Genomic DNA, 19,215 nt, shown 5'->3' on the forward strand with positions numbered 1-19,215 from the left:
ACAAAAGAAATACCTACTAGGCCTACAGCATCCTTGTCCCTACTTCGTGGAAGTCAGGAGGATGGGGTGGAGGTACCAGGTTAGGGCACGACGTCCTAGGCTAGTTTAGGTTAAATTACGTCTGAGCTTGCGTCTGGTTAGGTCATACGCCCATTTAAATGACTACCAAATATACAGTATCCATGATCCTTCATTCGCTTGCTTGAACGATTTCCGAGGTCAAACTTCCACAATGGTCAAATCCTGGGGAATGTAAGGATTCGTGCCGCAGCAGGATAAAGAATTACTTCATTCTTCGTTTTCAATGGCGTGACTCAAACACCTACAGCATTACAGCTCCCATTTTGCACCCCATATCATTATATCAAACAGCACCGTTTCCAATGTCGCATCTACAGTTGTACGACTGAATTAACTACTCACACTTCTCCAGTCCAGATATGCGACTCCAATCCAAGGTCTAAACTCTAAAGAAAAGGTCTTCTCGCGTGCGTGGGCGGTGCTAGCTACGTCACGTCGATATGGTATGGTGTTTTTACATTGCATGGAACCAGTGGTTATTCAGCAACGGGATCAACAGCTTCACGTCACTTCCGAACGACGTCAAGAGTGAACTTCGTTCACTATCACCAGAAATACACATCTCTGACCTCTCCTGGAAATGCCAGAAAATCGAACTCGCGGCCACCGAGGTGGCAGACGAAGACCAAACCGACCACGCCACTCAGCGCTACTTCACGCCGAGGAATAATGTAGAGGGAAGGGGGACTGAACTTATACTATCTCCATTGTCCGAAGGGTAAGGTACTAAATACCTGAAGGTTTATCCCTAAGACCTTACTTCTATAAAGCCTGGTAGCAGTCCAGTGGCGGTTAGTTGTTTTTCTTGTTTTCTTTCTCACAAACATGGAAAATTTAAAATTGACTGAGCTAATGCCAGTGTTACCCAAATCTAGCGTAATTTTATGCTATTAGCATAATTTAACCCAAGATTTGGAACTTGGCATAAATTCTAGCATACTTAGAGTTTTAGTATCATTTTAGCATATTTTTACAATTTTTTTAATAAAAGGCAGAAAATTCCTCGATTTTCATAGTCAGCCATAGTGAATACTATCTCTTGTTTTTGTACTCTGGAGGTTTGGTGACTTTATCTTCTCTAAACAGAACACAATCACACGACAGAACTTTCAGGGCCATGATAATGATCAGTAATGAGTAAACCGTGGTTTGGTGCTTCTGCCAAAACGCCAACAATGAAACTGGTGCAACCAAAGTCGCAGTATTGAACAGCGAATGGGTTACCAAGGTCTAGACCTAGTGGGCTATTGTAGTCGAGCGGCTCTGATCATGCAGTTACGGTCGCTTGAGTCGCTTCATTGGAAGTCAAGTATATTTTAGTTTCACCAGACCGTTGAGCCCGAAGGATTAGATAATTTTACGTGGCTAGGAACCAATTGGTTACTTGGCAACGGAACCTAAAGCTTATTAAGGGATCTGAACCATATCGAGAGATGAATTCCTATTGCCAGAAATAAATTCCTTTGGTCCTGCGTTGGCAGAGCAGGGAATCGAACACGGACCCTCAGATCGGTAGTCGAGCATGTAAACGACACGTCCAAAAAGAAACCTAGCACAATTCTAGGTGGTAGCTCAAGCTTTAGGTTATGAAACAACTTACGGGACGTCTATATATTAATCAAAGATATATAGAGGACTCAGTTAACAAAGTTGATCAACCCAGGCACTCCAGACGACCCACCAGGTGTCATCGGCGCAGCTCCATCCCAGCCATACAGTGAGACTTCCCGACGAACCAATCGTGGAAGTCTTCGTATACTTTGTGCTCATAAAATTCCGGGTCGTGTAATCGAGAACACAAGTCGCACATGATTCTCACTCCACCGATCGTTGAAGGCTGATAATACTTCTTCCACTCGAAGTATTGCTCGTATTCCTGTAAAACCAGTGAGATAGAAAAGGATTATTGGCTTTACATAACATGTCTTCCTTCACAACTGTTCCTCCTAAAAATAAAGACTAGACTAAGACGTGTATGTAACCAGCTTAACCCTCTTACGCCTAAGCCCTAAAAACCAAAACGTCTCCCGTATGCCGAGGCGGGTTTGGAGTGACAGCGGAAGCGGAAAAAATACTTTTTTCAAAAAATCACAGCGTGCTTAGTTTTTAAGATTAAGAGTTCATTTTTGGCTCCTTTTTTTTCATTGCCTGAAGTTTAGTATGCAACCATCAGAAATGAAAACAATATCATCATCATATATAAATAATGCGATATATGGTAGCGACAAAAAAACAAATTCATACATAATTGTAGTCAAATCGAGCTGTGCGAAAAACGGTTAAAGCTAACGAGTTACTTTTTTTTCGTTGTATTCTACACTAAATTGCGATCATTTTGATATATAATAAATTGTAAAACGATCAAAGCAACACAGAAAAAATATTATCACAAAATGATGCATGAATTCGTAATGTGCGGACGTAAAAAAATGTTTTAAAAAATTCACCATAAATCTAAATATTGTTCTAGAGACTTCCAATTTGTTTCAAAATGAAGACAAATGTTTGAATATTACGATACTGTAAGCGGTTTAGCTTAGAATTGCAGTTTTCGACCATTTCGGACGAGTTAAAGTTGACCGAATGTCGAAATTTTTATATATATTTTTTTTATATGTGAATATTGCAAAAATGAGAAAAGCTACAACCTTTAAATATTTTTGTTTGTATTCCTCATGAATTCGCACACATTTTCATATATGAAACTCTATAAAACGCCTAATATGAAAAGGAGCAAATATTAGGAGAATGCAACGTACGCATTTCGGAGATTTGCAGCCGCGAATCAGCGCGCGGAGGGAAAGAAAGTTTTTTTTTTAAATTCACCATAAATCTAAATATTGTGCTAAACACTTCGAATTTGTTTCAAAATTAAGATAAATGACTATATTACTAGATTGTAACAGTTTTAGCTTACAATTGCGTTTTTCGACTATTTCGGTAGAGTCAAAGTTGACCGAACAGGTTTTTTTTCTATTTATCATGATTTATATGCAAATATTTCTAAAAAGAGAAAAGCTACAACCTTCAATCGTTTTCTGTTGTATTCTAAATGAAATTGCGCACATTTTCATATATAAAACTTTATGTAATGGCTAATTTTAAATGGTGCAAACATTTCGACAATCGCACGAAAATATTTCTGATTTTTTTCGGAAGAGTTACCGCGCGGACGTAAGGAAAATGTTTTTTTTTTTTTTTCATAAATTCACCATAAATCGAAATATTGTGCTAGAGTATTCCAATTCGTTGCAAAATGAAGGTAAATGATTGAATATTACTAGAATATAAGAGCTTTAGCTTACAATTGTGTTTTTCGACCATTTCGGTAGAGTCATAGTTGACCAAAGGTTGAAATTTTTGCACTTATCTTTATTCATATGAAAATATTTCAAAACTGATAAAAGCTACAACCACGGATTGTATTTAGTTGTATTGTGCATGAAATTGCACATATTTCCATATATAAAACTTTATGTAACGGCAAATTTAAAATGGTGCAAACATTAGGACAATCTCACGAAAAAATTTATCGGAAGTGTTACTGCGCGGACGTAAGGAAAACGTTTTTTCATAAATTCACCATAAATCGAAGTATTGTGCTAGAGACGTCCAATTTGTTGCAAAATGAAGGCAAATGATTGAATATTACTAGATATAAGAGTTTTAGCTTACAATTGCGTTTTTCGACCATTTCGGTAGAGTCAAAGTTGACCGAAGGTTAAAATTTTGGCACTTATCGTTATTTATATAAAAATATTTCAAATCTGATAAAAGCTACAATCATGAGTATTTTTTTGTTGTATTCTACGTGAAATTGCACACATTTTCATATTTAATATTCCATGTAACGGATAATTTAAAATGGTGCAAAAATTATGTCAAAGTGACAAAATAATTTTTGAGATGTGTCACTGATACTTTTTAGTGCGATAAGAAAGAAATTCGCGCTTGCGCGCCTGTGTAACGATTGTAAACAAAACAACGCCTTGATCCGTGAACTCCCAGCATCCCCCAAGGCGCGTGATTCAAAAGTTTTCGGCTGGTAGGCCTATAAGTATTTTCCGTGAATTTTTAAAAAAACTTTTTTGAACCGACGTATAATACGTCCAATCGGCATATGGGAGACATTTTGACTTGACGTTTAATACGTCCAATCTGCGTAAGAGGGGTAATCGAGCCGCGTGCAAGATTTTGCGCTCACGCATGAGCTGTAAACATTATATTCCTAATTTAACGTGAAGTGGTCTTCATAATTAATATTCAGACTAAGCACTACTAATACTAACAAAAAGGATTAAATAAAAAGGACACAACTTCGAAGGATTGTTCGTATTCCTGTAAAATCAGTGAGTTTGAATAGAATTATTACCTGTTTGTCATATGTCTCCCTCCCTAACTGATTCTCCTGCTTTTGCAGTTCTCAGGATAGATTTAAAAACATCTAATTATTGCAGATTATCCCAAATATGAAAATGAAGATACTACTAACATCGATATATCGCTCATATGATTCATATGTATACATTTATGTATTACTTATAGGGGCATAAGTACGTGTAGGGATGGTATGTATATCTATAATGCAGATTCACTTTGACGCCCACAGTCGACTTATCATTCGTAACATATTTATGGTTCTATATCAGTGGAGAGAGAGAGAGAGAGAGAGAGAGAGAGAGAGAGAGAGAGAGAGAGAGAGAGAGAGAGAGAAATTTACCTGAGGGTTATCCTTCAAGTAAAGCAATCTCTCCGCCAGCTCCTTCGGCGAATATTCGTTGGCGTTGATGTACGAATTCGGAGGTAGGACCGACGAGTAATTCGCCGAACCTAGAACCACGGGAACGATGAGATAATGCATCAGATTGTAGACCTTCTCCGTGACGTATTCGCTGCAGAAGTTGTTTTCGAAGGCGAAGTAGAAGAGGTAACCTTCGCCGGCGACCTTCAGACACGGGTCCGTCGTCGTGTTGTACATGTGCTCGACGTACATGGATCCACTGCACGACAGATTCCCGCATCGTCCGTAGACGTCGACCTGGGCGTACTTCTGAACTCTCCTGACGTACTGCAGACGCCTCGACGCAGCTCCGCAGTTGGATATGAACGCCACCGCCAACTTTCTCGTGTGATTCCCCGCTTCCGTCAGCGGAGGGATGACCCACGACCTGGGGAGGAAGTGCGCGTCCTCCTTGGGGATAACGAAGCCATGGCTGACCACGACATCTGAGTCCCGGCGGTAAAACATCGTGCGGTTGAAGAGGCCGTCGTATTTCTCGTATCGGGTTCCGTGCACGCTGTTCGCGAGAGGCGGCGATTCAAAATTCAGCATGACCCAAGGTTGCCGGGGGTCGCGGGGAGACAGGTCCGCCGTGACTGTCTGGGAATCCTTCGCGCCTCTCAGGAAGATGAGGATGGCGTCCGTGGTATTCTTCTGGAAATGAAACTGATGTGTAGGTTGATGGCGACGACAGGGAATCGGTTGTCAAGTCATTATTCAAAATGAATTGAGAAGATATGTGGTTGAAACATATCACAACAGTATATCAGTTCATTCTCAAGTTACTAAACTGATTCACCATTGTAAGGCAATTTGCAGTAAAAAAAAAAAAAAAAAAAAAAAAAAAAACTAGTATAGAATATATTACAATTGGCTTTGTTATTTGCTAACTCAGGGATAGGCAAAGCTGAGACTTAATCTATATCTAAACTAACATCACAAAAGCTTTTAGGTAAACAAGTATATAACGGATCAGAAAAATTCTACATAAGAATTACCTCTTTGACGTCGTAGACGATTTCACAGGGCAGAGGGCATTCCTCTTTCCTGACTTGGGAGAAGATGGCATCCCAATACCCTTTCCCCATGAAGGGACGTGACCACAGCAATGCCCGGGGCACAGAGCCTGACCTGAATCTGAGGGTAGAGGATCCCTTATGATTCTTTGGAACAACAGTGAAACTGGAACAATTACGGCAGAGGTGGGGTGGAAGCCTGAACTAGGCCTAGTGACATGATAACAACTCATCAAGAACGAGGAAGACTAGAGAATAATTGGTCGAAAGTAGAAATGGAAGATTTGGATGATTCCGTAAAAGGTCTATTCGTTATTCATGTGAAGAATAAAGAAAAGAGAGAGAGGGAAGGTGATTAAGGAAACTATAAATTAACGACAGACGAATGAAAATAAAATCAAAAGGAAACCGAAAAAAATAAAAAATAAAAAAGTAACGCGAAATGAAGTTATCAATAACGTCATTTCCACCCGTTGATTAGTCACTTACAATAAGAACAATGATGATAATAGACATGATAGCACATTCTAGATGATAGAAATAAATACCTTGTTAACTGCGGGACGAGCTTTCCCATAGCTTTCTTTCGAAAGAGCTCCATCACTGGCGCGAATGTTTCATCTCGAAATAGAGCTGATGGGCCAGGGATAGTGTCTGGGAAAGAAGCTGAAGAAGAAGAAAAAAATATCTAAACAAATGAATTCCTTTCGTTAACTTAAAAAAAATACTATAAAAAAGTGAGCTATCACCAGCATTATTCTCACAGATACTGATTAACCATTGCTAATGCCTTGCCTTTGTAAAAACTCGGATGTATTAAACAGTTTAAATTCAAAAGATGCTTGGGGTATGAGGCAATGTCGAAGACTGACAGATGAATGATGACTTACCATTAAGTAGAGGTTCAGCAAAATGACTCGAGGGCCGAGTCAAAATGTTATGAGTTATGTGAGGCAAAAGATGAAGAGTCAGTCCACACACTATACATACGAATAAGAAAACAAAGAACTTCTTAGCTTTGCTCATAATTTCCCTTGTAAAATTACACCTGGAAAATAAAGAGAGCTAATTTCAGCGGTGAGTTCCACAGTGATTTATAATATATATTTGTTGATATTTAGCCCAAGCTTTCATAGAAAAAGGTAATGCTTGAAAGTGTAATGACTTAAATCTACTGATTTAACGTTTTAGCAAGTTGTATATAGATATTTCTATACCTTTTTATTATTCAGCATATGATACCAAATTAAAGCGTCATCTTATTGAAAATTAGTACATATGTATAAATACATATATAATTGTGTATATGTATGCATACATACATATATATGTCTGTATATAGATACTATATACATATGTATATATATATATATATATATATATATATATATATATATATATATATAGTATATATATATATATAATGTTGTTACATACAAGAAGAACTCCCATGCAACCGAAGCTAAGACAGGTACAAACACAGCGCTAACATCATAAACAGGTTGAATGCAGGTTAACAGCTTATTAGTAGTTCTAACAGGTATTTCACACGGCTATCCAGCATCAACACACGACTTGTTCTCCGTTTATATTTGATGATTTGTTTTCAACCTGTTACTGATAAATATGTTGTGAGTTAGCAACATCTGTAGATGACATGTTTTCTGTAGCAAGGACTCTCCCTACGTCCTACATGGGGTCCCCAGACTACATTGACTTATTGGGTTTACGTTAGCACCGGCTTTTACTCACAGGGCAGCTCATCAAGTTAACTACTGAGTTCTGTACCAGTTTTGGTACTGTGTAGAAATGGAAATGTGGTGTCTCAGACCACATGGCTCAGATGACGCCGCCTAAATCTGGTGTGGTAGCTGAGTGTGGAAGGCACACTGGTTGCCATGTGTCAGTTAAGAACTGGAACACTGTCATTTATGAGGCCTCCAAAGCTTTTTTTTCAAATCAGAGACAAAAAGCTGTAATGCATAAATCCTTCATCCCAGCCTTCCTTTTGTTCTTCAAGGAGACCAGATTCGATTTAACTGCAGCACTGGAGTAAGAATTACTACAGTAGAACCAGTGCAAGTGGTGGGTTGGCGCTAAAACAGAGTAATACAGCATTGTCAGATTTTATGTGGAAGAACAATCCTTTAGGCCTACCTGGAGCCATTGTAATCTTCTAAATCCGAAACCTTGGCCTATGGTTTCAATTTATGATACTAGGCCGTTGAGTCTCAAATCATAATGCTTGTTCATTGGTTTGGTTGTTCTTGCATAAAAGTTTAATACAGTTCAGAGTGAGACGCACTTTCCAAAATCATCATGCAGTCTCTGTTCTTGAATGATGGTTTATTGGTTCATGAAAAAACAGGCTTGTGCTCATCTTTACGTACCTACTATCGCAGCAGTCACACGATTCATGTGTTGCTATGTCAATTAAAGGTCGGCCTCCTCTTCTTTTGTGAAAGAAATATTTGAAGACATTGTAGATGACTTCCTCCGTCTGGCCTCTTAAAATGGTTTTAAATGTTTTTTTTTTTTTTTTTTTTTAGTTTTTTTTTTTTTTTTTACTGCTTCATCTTACAGTACATCTAGCAACACTTTTCAAAAATCATGCCACTTGTATGAAAGTGCAAGTGTTTATGGTTTCCTCTGATAACGTAAATGGAATGGACAACTTTTCATCGTAAAAGATGATCAACTCTCGGGCTAATCAACCCGGGAATTCTTTCCAAATCCCAATTCGATACAATTTATATATCACAGGTTTGCTAAATTTAACACAACCAAATTTAACACAATGATACTTTCGATCTTTCAAAATAATGTTCAACAATCGTCAAAAGCAGATAAGAATAAGGGCATCTAACATGAAAAGGAGTCTCCCTCCAGATGACTGCTCACATCCCCGACATCATCATCTTCCAATGAAGCCATCTTATGGGTTGATTAAAAGGGAAAGCGCATAACACCCTCATTATTTATATGCCACAGCTTTATTCTCTAACTCTGCTTCTTAGCAGCCTTAAAGCCCCTTCCCCCGAACATCGAGATGTCTTTTATGGGCACAGAATCACCAGAGATTAGACTCGGTAAACAAAAGGACGAGGCACTGAGATGTAAGAGTAATAGTCCAAGCAATCCGTCATGGCGGCGCAGGGTACTACCCCCCAGCTGCATCCAACTGCAATCGCCACGACATCAGCCGCTCCCCCCCTCTCTAGCCCCACCCGACTTTTTTTTTTTTTTTTTTTTCGTATTTCTACTTTACTCATTTATATCACGTGTGTATTGGTTGTCATGCTTAGAATGAGAACTGACTGTTCTATCGCTAAATCCTACAGAGTAGGTAATTCTCTTTCGAGTACGAAAAGCACGTTTGTCATTAACTGCAGACGCAAAACATGGAAGGCTTTTATTTCTGTTTAGAACGTTTTGAAATTTGTTTCACTGTCTTCAAAGCAGAGCTTTTCATAACTCTAAAATAAATTTCCAGCTTACTTTCATAGTATTATTGTTTACCATGTAGACAAAATGCAGCGTTTTACAAAGAAAGAAAATGAACCTTGTGACTAAGTATAAATCACCGATTATTATTGTACAGGATTAGTTTATACAGATCTGAACCTGATAAAGGCTATTCTCGGCCTGTTTGACTCAGAGAGAGAGAGAGAGAGAGAGAGAGAGAGAGAGAGATAATCTTCTTCATAACAAACGGTCAAAGAGGTTTAACCAACCAACACTCAGAAAGATGAAATGAAAAGGTACGTTTATCCAGCATAACTGATCAGGCGTACCCACCAAAAAAATTTACGTGGTTTTATCAGCCACTTTATAGGTGATGTAAAATACTATAGTTGATTCAATTCCATTGTCGCATCCTCTCCTATGGCTGTCTTTCGAATGCCACAAATTAATTTCATATAAAATGAAATCAACTGCTTTGAATGTGGCAAACAACGTGGCTCTTTTGAGCGATAAGCTTCTTCCCGGAGCAGCCATGAGGGGATGGTTTGGATTTGTGTTTGTTTTTTATTCATTTACATTACAATCTCCTCCGAGTCGCTAATGGATCTCTGGTAATCCGGCGTAATTTGTTAATCTATTAGCTGTTCAGGTAAACGAGTGTCATTAATAAATATGACGCCGACGGAAATATAGATGTAAAGACAGTACAATGAACAGTTACTGGGTTAAGATGACACGGGGATATAGGTCTAAAGTTGGTTCACGAGACAGTTAGGCCTATGGATGAAGATGAATTGCGATTATTCCTCAATAGTTGGTTTCCATTTTGAGTTCGATACTTTTGCGTTGATGACGATAAACTCTCTTCGTTGAACTTTGAACTTTTCTTTGCATCTGCGAACTTTACTTGATAATTCTGGCGTACTCGGCGTGACTTCAAGACCATATCTCTTCCTTACACGAGCTACAATTCAGGAATATATAAGCTACACAATTAGCGAAATCCGTCTCTCATTTCTTCGTATAAATAACGATTTGCGTGATTTTCCAAAGCTTCTCAGTTTCATCAAAAATAGATCACATGAACGTCCAGTTACGTCCTAATGTTTTCCTGTCCGAACAGTACAGCGCAAGTTAAGTATTTACCGACGACAGATATTTAGATTTAAAAAAAAAAAAAGCGCCTTTTCTTGTGAATACGTCTCACTAAGAAAAACCCCGAACCCGAACTGCAGTCCCTGCTGGCAACAGTCCATATCGTGCTAGCCCGTGAACACCTGCAAAGTTTCGAGAGAGAAAAAAAAAAGAACTTGTCGGAAATTACTTCTTTCTATTTTTTCTTATTATAGCTCACCTCTGATAGCAGAACCTTTTGAGAATTAGGGCTCACAGCTGATGGCAGAACTGCCTGGATATTGGTTCGATTTTTTTTTTCCATTACTGTCTCTTCAGTTCCTACTGCACTATTTTTCGAAATTCTGTTTAACCCTCCCTCCCCCCCCACCCACCCCTTCTAACTCCTTCCACGAGCCCCCATTCCCCATCCATTTCAAGGGAAATAAATCACCGGTCCAGCTTCAAGACTGTTCTTTTACCTCATTCACAGGTTAATAAATGACCAAGAGACAAATGTAGAAACGTAAATCTAAAAAAGAAAAAAAATGGACGAAGGTCCGTACTGGTCTTTTGGGAAAACACTACCCTAATCTATCATCTGGTATTTGTTTGAAAAGGGGAAATGTAAAATATTTCTTTTAACACTTTACAGACTCCCTACTCTTAGTTCACTTGATGCCATTAATCAAAAACAAGCTAAAGGATGCAGCTGACCCTGGCAATTACCGGCCGATTGCATTCACAACGATCGTGTCGAAGACACTTGAGTCGGTTCTTCTAGTGAGACTTCTCCCCTTTCTACACACACACTAACAACCAGGGGATTTAAAGCAAACCACTCAACCGACACCTGCATCTACATACTGAAAGAATTGCTGAACTACTACCTATCATCAGCCTCTCCTGTTTTCCTATGTTTTGTGGATGAGAGAAAAACATTTGACAGAGTAAACTACATGAAGCTCTTCCTGAAGATGCATAAATGAGACACACTTCTATACTTAATTGGCATTTTATATTGCTGGTTCTTCACACAGCGATTGTGTCAAATGGGGTAACGTACTGTGGTACACATTTGGTTCCCTAAACGGTATTCGCCAAAGGGGCATTCTCTCACCATACCTGTTCAATACGTACACAGATGCCCTGAATGTCAAACTGAACTCACTCCCAATCGGATGCACTGTCACAGAAACAACTTTAAACAACCTCTGTTACGCCGAAGATGTGGTTCTGATTTCCCCATCAGTGCAAGGTCTCCAGCGACTGCCAATATGCAGAGGAATTTGATGTCCTATACAAAGAAACCAAGACCCAGTGCTGTCGCTGTTCCAATAATATCAAACGTTCATCTTCCTCGAGAAGATAAAGCGCAACTCAGGTGCTTCTACCGTGACACCAACGTTAAAACAGATGAGCATTTTTTCGCCCACGCACCCTTCACCTTATGTGAGAATGTTCTTCTCGTGGGTAGTGTTCCTAAAGCCAGGTTGAGCCACCCAATCTCTAGTCACAATTCCCTCCTGAAAGTCTGAAATTCCCCCTAGGTGGGAACTCCCCCATGGTTGAGAACCATGGAACTGGAGCAACTAAAGTCGTGGTATTGGAAAATCGAATGGGCTACCAAGTTGTAGGACACTAGACCTAGTGGGCTACTGTAGTCCCGCGGCTCTAATCGCGTAGCTAAGTTGGGTTGAGTCTTCATTTGAAAAGCACCTGTAGATGGTAGCTCAAGCTTTAGGTTATGAAACAACTTACGGGATGTCGTTATATTAGAGAGGACCCAGTTAGGAGTCATCAATGTGACGTCATCAACACATCTTTTCCCAACAATGAAACTGCTGGTGGGCAAAAAGCCTTTCCGCTTCACTACTGCATAAGACGAACGTTGACCTTTCAAGTTAATCTGCACCTTGTTTCTAAGCAATGGTTCAGTCGTGTGTTGTAAGATGCACGAATAGGTGGGGTAAGCGAAGCCTAGTATCCTGGCATTGTATTCACAGCAAAAGTGACAAGGAAAGGAGAAATTAGTGGCTGGCAGCCACTCACTGTCCAACTCATTGAGGGTTTAAAGAGAATTAAGATGAAAGCAAGCAGTGGGACAAAGCACTTCGTAACCTGGCCTAAATTGCTCAAGAGGTATAAGGTAGAGCACTTGCTCAGTAAATGAGTAATATTATTACTAAGTTCAAAAGAGCGCCAGACGATAGCGCCGCCATGTGTACACTACCATAAAGAGAACGTCTGCCAACCATTGCCGAGAACAACGTTCCAATAATATTTTCCCGCCACCACCAACACATGGACAGAAGTTTTCACCCGTACGTATCTAATTCGTACTGTCTTTCAATTGGAAGTTTACCTTTATGAAACATTATAATCTAATACAAAATATTGAAGCAGAAAAACATTTGCGGATTGAAATGTTCATGTGGTGAAATTATATCCTCCGATTGCTCAACATGGTCAACAGCACATAATTTTCTTTAAGAAGGCAACAACGGTAGGAATTTTAGGCACTGGAATTTTATTACAAACCAGAAATCAACTTGTATTTACCTTAAATCTCGTTGGTAGTCGCCAAACGCAGAGATGAGAAATAACCTAGCATTCTTATATAGCTCCTATACACATTTGGCCAAACATGCAAATTAACTTATATAAGATACTTAGCTGGTTCGTCGTCTTCAGGAAGATAAGTACACTTAATTACATAGTATAACCAATACAGAATAGCAGCGCTCGCCACTATTGGGATCCAAGAATGTCCCCTTAAATTGCCATGCGTGCACAGTAACCCTGACAGCCGCACATTACCCCAACATTAAGGCGGGAAAACAAAACGGAGGGAAACTCTTGTCGCATTTGCGAAATATAGGCGAAAAAATATCACTTATAATTAAAAATAATTAATAATCATTAATTAGTAAATCACAAAATCTAAAGTAAAGTTAATGATAAAGAAATTAACACCTTTTCTTTTAATGGATATGAAAATTAAATGTGTCATTTTATGACATTTCGGGCCAAGCCAAAAATAAATTAAGCAACAAAAAAGGGTGATTTCTCACATAGGAATTAAACTTAACTTACAGAGCTCATTGTTTTATGAGCTCCCTCCTCTCTAGTGTAGCTCTAGTTTTGCTAGCACGTTGAGGACGTGTTTCAATCATTTGACCAGGGGGATGAGGCATTTCAGAACTAGGAATCATCAGTGTTCACATTATCATCAAGATTACCTATAAGTTCCTTATTCACTGGTTCACTAACCTCTAAAGGTACGAGCTTTTCAACTGTTCGTGTACTGACATGACCTTTGCAGTACACATCTACAGAACGTATGACTCCTTCTGAATCAGGTCGAAGTTCAACAATTCTACCTAAAAGCCACTCACTTCTTGGAGATTCAAATTGGACCAAAACAACATCCCCAACTTTAAGATTATTCAATTCCCTAGCTCTATCAGAACCATAATGACGTTCTCTTAAGGAAATTATATATTCGTTCTTCCAGACCTTCTCAAACTTGGAAATGATACAAGACAATAAGGAAAACTGCTTATTCAATTGATCGTGGTCCATGTAAGTAGGATCAGATTCATCCGCTAAAACTACTGGTGGCATAGCTTCAATTGATCTGCCATATAGGAGATGTGAAGGTGACAAGGGTTCTGGAGACATGCTATCACTGTTGATATAGGAGAGCGGTCTATTATTAACACGAGATTGAATCTCAACAACCACAGTCTGAAGTTCATCTAAACTGACTCTATTATGATAGAAAACCTTTTTCAAGCAATTCTTAACAACCTTAATCATCCTCTCGTAGAGGGCACCTTGCCAAGGTGCTTTGGGAACGATGAATTTCCAAACAATACCACGATTACTAAAATATTCTCGTATTTGAGGATCATTACATATTTCCTCAAGAAACTTGGCAGTTGCTTTAAAGTTTGTCCCATTATCTGAAATTATTTGTTTGGGAACAGGCCAGGTGCCACAAAACCGACGAAAAATTAATAAGAATGATTCTGCTGTCATATCTAAAGCCACATCTAGGTGAACTGCTCTTGTAGCTGTACAAGTAAACAAACAGATATAAACCTTCCTTGGCTCATTATCTTCAGTCTTTGTAATGACAATAGGTCCAGAATAATCAACACCTACATTCTCAAATGGTCTGTTCAAAACAACTCTATGTAAAGGTAAAGAAGGGGGACCAGGGTAAACACAGGGTTTACCTTCAACTTTGCTACAGAGAACACATTTTCTAATCACTTTGCGTACTGCTTGCCTTCCCTTGGGAATCCAAAGTTGTCGACGAATAGTAGCAAGAGTTTCCTGTACTCCTCCATGTAAATTATACCTATGTGCCTTTAGAATGAAAAGGTTAGTTAAATGTTCTCCTGGTGGAACTAGTACAGGATATTTGGAATTCACAGCAATTTCAGCATGCTGGAGGCGACCTCTTGACCTCATCAGTCCAATGGATGGATCAAAATACAGACCTAAGTCCTTAATCAAATCAGAACATTCAACAGACAAGCTATGTGGTTTCTGCAAAAGATCATACAAGCTCTTAAATTCAATAGGATCAGGATTCACAGAATAAAACAGCCAAGAAAAAGTTTCTTTAAAGTTAGTAAGTTGATAATATCTCAGCCAATAAACTGCTGGATCTGGTAAAGTTATCTTTGACACTCGATTTGGTGATATCTTGAGTAACAATTTTTTCAGAAACTGAAATACATATTTCGTTATCATGAAAATCTTCTCCAGAGAAGAACATTCTCTAACTTCAAACAAACATTCAACCTTAACTGGATCAATTTGTCTCTCCGCTGTTATCTCATGAACTACAACTTCATCCTTTTGACTTGGCCACAAACTTTCACGTGGTAGCCAAGAAGGACCTTTAAACCATAAAGAATTTGACACCAAGTCTTTAACTTCAACTCCACGAATCACTAAGTCAGCAGGATTTTCTCCAGTAGATACATGAAATATTTGATAATTGGCTGACACTTCTCTGATCTCAGCCACCCTGTTCTTGACATAAGTAATTTTGCAATTATAATGTCTGACCCATTGAATAGCAGCCTCATTATGAGACCAAATCACAGTTCCTGAAATATTAATATCACTTAAAATTTTGTGAATGTAGTTGGCTAATTTAGTTCCTAACCAAATTGATGTCAGTTCCAATTGTGGAAGAGTGTTTGTTTTAAGGGGAGCAACCCTAGCTTTTGCCATAACAAGATTACTTTCTCCATTTCCTACCAAATAGGCTGCACAACCATAAGCTTTGGTCGAGCTGTCACAAAATATGTGCAAAACATAGTTTACTCCTTGAGTTGCAACTTTGCGAGGTATTGAAAATTCACTAAGTGCCTTGAACTCTTCATATATGTAATTCCATCCAAATACTTAAAAATTCTTCACCTAATGGATCATTCCAGGAGACATTAGTCCTCCAAGCAGCTTGAATAAGGATTTTACCCCTTATGATTACTGGAGAAAGGAATCCTAGTGGATCAAAAACCATTGAGACCAAACTAAGTAAATTGCGTTTTGTGATTACGTCAGGTACGAATATTTTAGTCGACTTCAGAGTAAGCATGTCTGAGTTGACATCCCAATTCAGTCCAAGAGCTGAAGTAGTGGTAGGAACAACATAACCACCGTTATCTTCTTCAATTTTAATTTTAAGTTTCTCATTGTTAGTTACCCAAGTCCTGAGTGGCATATTGGCACTCCTCAGTTGCTTGTTAGCCTCAGCATAAAATTCTAACAATTCTATTTCATTAGACATACTACCCTGAAGATTATCAGCATAAAAGGATTTGGCAATCAAATTCTTAAAGGGGCTACCTGACCTACTCAAATGATAGTCAAGTGTTGCCACCAACAAAAATGGAGAAGATATGCAATCAAACAGCACACTAGCAAATCTATAAGTGTCTAAACCTGCTTCTGGCTACCGTGGATCTTGGAACCACAGAAGCCTAACAAAATCTCAATCAACATTCTGCAGGCCTACCCACAAAAAGGCCTTGATAATATCTGCACTAAATGCAAAATCATGGACTCTAAACTTTAACAAAACATCACCTAACTTCTCTGTCAGGGAGGGTCCCTTAATTAAACAATCATTGAGAGAAGGATTATCCTTTCCATCTCGAGCACTGCAATTATACACTATTCTTAAGGGGGTAGTGTCCGAATCTTTAAGCACCCCATGATGCGAAATATAATGTGTATTAGCACCAGCTACTGCATCAGGAACTTTCTCAATAAATTTCTGTTTTAACTGATCCTGGATGATATTATGGTATGCATCCAAACCTCCAGGAACCTTAGATAAATTTTTCCTTAATGTATACACTTGACCTAAAGCCATTCTATAGTAGTTGGGCAAAAGAGGGCAATTTTCTTTCCAGGAAGACGAACAAAATACTGTTCATTTTGATACTCAACACTATTGACATACCTTTTGTAGACACAATCATCTTCTACAGGCGGGGCAGTTGGATTGATGCCTATCGATTCTAATTCCCATAATTTATGAACTTGTTCATTATTCTCTTCAATCAAATCATTAACATGAAGAGGAGAAATATTAGCAGTTAATCTGCAAACAACAACATTTGTCTAACGGAGGTTTCCAGGTTATTGGAGAATTATGAGGAAATCTTACCAAATGGAATGTAACCACCAGGTGTCTCAAACAATCTAACACCTTCATACTTGGTAACACCACCAACAAAATCAGCAAAATAATCAGAACCCACCATTAATTCAATCCCTGAGACAGTGTTGGATGGAATTTCATCTGCAGTTTTAATCCCTTTACCCTGCAGCATTTGATAAACCTTATGCATGCCTGGTGTAGAAATACTACCTGGTAACTCATCCACAATTACAACTCTCATCTTCTTAATCCTCCTACCTAAAGAAACTAGAGGTGTCACAATATCAAATTGCCCCTCCTTTGGCTGCGACTGAAAACCTTGCAAAACAAGTTGTTGACTTTCAACAGTCTTTGGCTGTAGTGCTGTAGCTAACTTGGAAGTAATAAATGAAATATGCGATCCAGGATCGAAAAAGCAGCAAACATACTGTGACTTGGAATTATCATTATTCGATACCTTGACCTGAGCTGTAGCTAAAGCAGAAGAATATTTGGACCCAGCACTCTTTGTACTTGAAACTTCGCTCCTAACTTCAATGCTTGTAGTACTGTTAACTTGCTTATCTGACTTTACAGTACCATCTGATTTCACCTCACTTTGCAACTTGCCTCCAAAATTGCTGTAGCTAAAAACTTCATTATGATTAGTCTTATTGCAGACAAAGCATTTTACAGGCTGCAAACACCTGCCATTATGCTTATTTCTTGAACATCTAGAACACCGTCCTATATCTATCAGCCTACTTCTTTGGGAAGTTGCATCAGCATACTTTGAGCATCGCCTGGCTCTGTGACTATCTGATGAACACAATAAACATTGGTTTTTAGAAGATGTTGCTTCAATTGAATAAGTTCCAATCTGAGTCTTATCTGCCAATACCTGCCGTGTCTGGTTGAAGGATTTCACTTTATCTCTAACTTGAGATTTGCCACTATCCTGTAGTAATTTATCACTATCAGACTGTAATTTGCCACTGTTTTGCATCCTATCAAGAAATTCAAGGTGGTCGGGAAAACCTGTGCTGATTTGATCAACTGTAAAATATTTAGTCTGAAATTTCTGAAAAATGAACATCTCTGCCTCTGTAGGCAACTTGCTCTGTAACAGAACAGCAATAAGCCAATGGGAAGACTGTAAATCAGTAACATAGTGTTGAAGAGTCTTTATAATTCTTTTAAAATCCAGCTTAAACTGCTCCAATTCCTTAGCAGTATTCTTAGGCTTAACCATATCAAACAACTGAAGCACTAATGTTTGTTTTACTTTCTCTGGGTTAGGAAATCTATCTTGCAAAGCTGCAATAGCATCATCATAGTCTTGGTCAGTGACCTGAAATCCTGAGACAACTAACAATGCTTTACCTTTCAAACAGGACCTAAGTTGTGTCATTTTCAATACCTTGTCCATATCCTTACGATCATGAACTAACGAACGGAAACTGTCCCACCAAGTTTGCCATTCTTCTACCCTTCCATCAAAGCTGTTAATCTTTACTTCAGGTAAACGTACCCTGGCACTCTGTTGTGTTGGAACAGGATTGGAAATTCCAGGACCTACACTCTGTAGTTGATCTAAAACATCTAATAATTTATTGGTCTCTGTATAATACAAAACTTCATATTGAGCATGAGTCTTCTCAAGTGCATCAAACTCATCATCACTCAAAGAATCTCTCTCAGAGATATATTGATCCCATACCTCCACATATTTGTTCCATCGATTTTGTAACGTTTCCACATTGGATTTTACAGTCATCAAAGTTGGACTAACTACACCAATAGCTGCTGTACCACTATGTAGCGCTCTACTAACAGCTCCCTTGAACCCATTAAGCGAGAGATCAGTAATCTTGAAATTTGCCATGATACAGCTTAACAAAATATGATTCACTAGCAAACTGTAACTTCAATATGGATCATAAATAAATTTCAGATACTTGTTAGCAACAGCAATTTGCTAGCTGTAAAATAGTCAAATCAGTAGGCAAAACCAAGAGGCTAAACAAGCCAAACCAAAAGGCTAACAAAGCCAACAGCAAAGGTGACCATACAGTCAAAATGGGCTA

General features: G+C 38.6%; 2 protein-coding genes across 2 annotated transcripts; both read right to left on the reverse strand.

The window, feature by feature from the left end:
• Window positions 1–1,687: 1,687 nt before the first annotated feature.
• On the reverse strand, window positions 1,688–6,919 carry LOC135202026 (alpha-(1,3)-fucosyltransferase C-like). The gene is made up of 5 exons (XM_064231303.1): window positions 6,768–6,919; window positions 6,426–6,543; window positions 5,860–5,998; window positions 4,802–5,515; window positions 1,688–1,957 (listed from the first exon to the last, which is right to left on the reverse strand). The coding sequence occupies exons 1-5, from the start codon at window positions 6,901–6,903 to the stop codon at window positions 1,769–1,771; spliced, it is 1,296 nt and encodes a 431-aa protein (XP_064087373.1). The 5' UTR covers window positions 6,904–6,919; the 3' UTR covers window positions 1,688–1,768.
• A 6,740-nt stretch (window positions 6,920–13,659) lies between these two features.
• On the reverse strand, window positions 13,660–19,013 carry LOC135201986 (uncharacterized). The gene is made up of 4 exons (XM_064231263.1): window positions 17,206–19,013; window positions 16,949–17,089; window positions 16,141–16,334; window positions 13,660–15,584 (listed from the first exon to the last, which is right to left on the reverse strand). The coding sequence occupies exons 1-4, from the start codon at window positions 19,011–19,013 to the stop codon at window positions 13,660–13,662; spliced, it is 4,068 nt and encodes a 1,355-aa protein (XP_064087333.1).
• Window positions 19,014–19,215: the final 202 nt, after the last annotated feature.

Source organism: Macrobrachium nipponense, chromosome 30 (genome assembly GCF_015104395.2).
Source record: "Macrobrachium nipponense isolate FS-2020 chromosome 30, ASM1510439v2, whole genome shotgun sequence".
Classification (NCBI taxonomy): Eukaryota; Metazoa; Arthropoda; class Malacostraca; order Decapoda; family Palaemonidae; genus Macrobrachium; species Macrobrachium nipponense.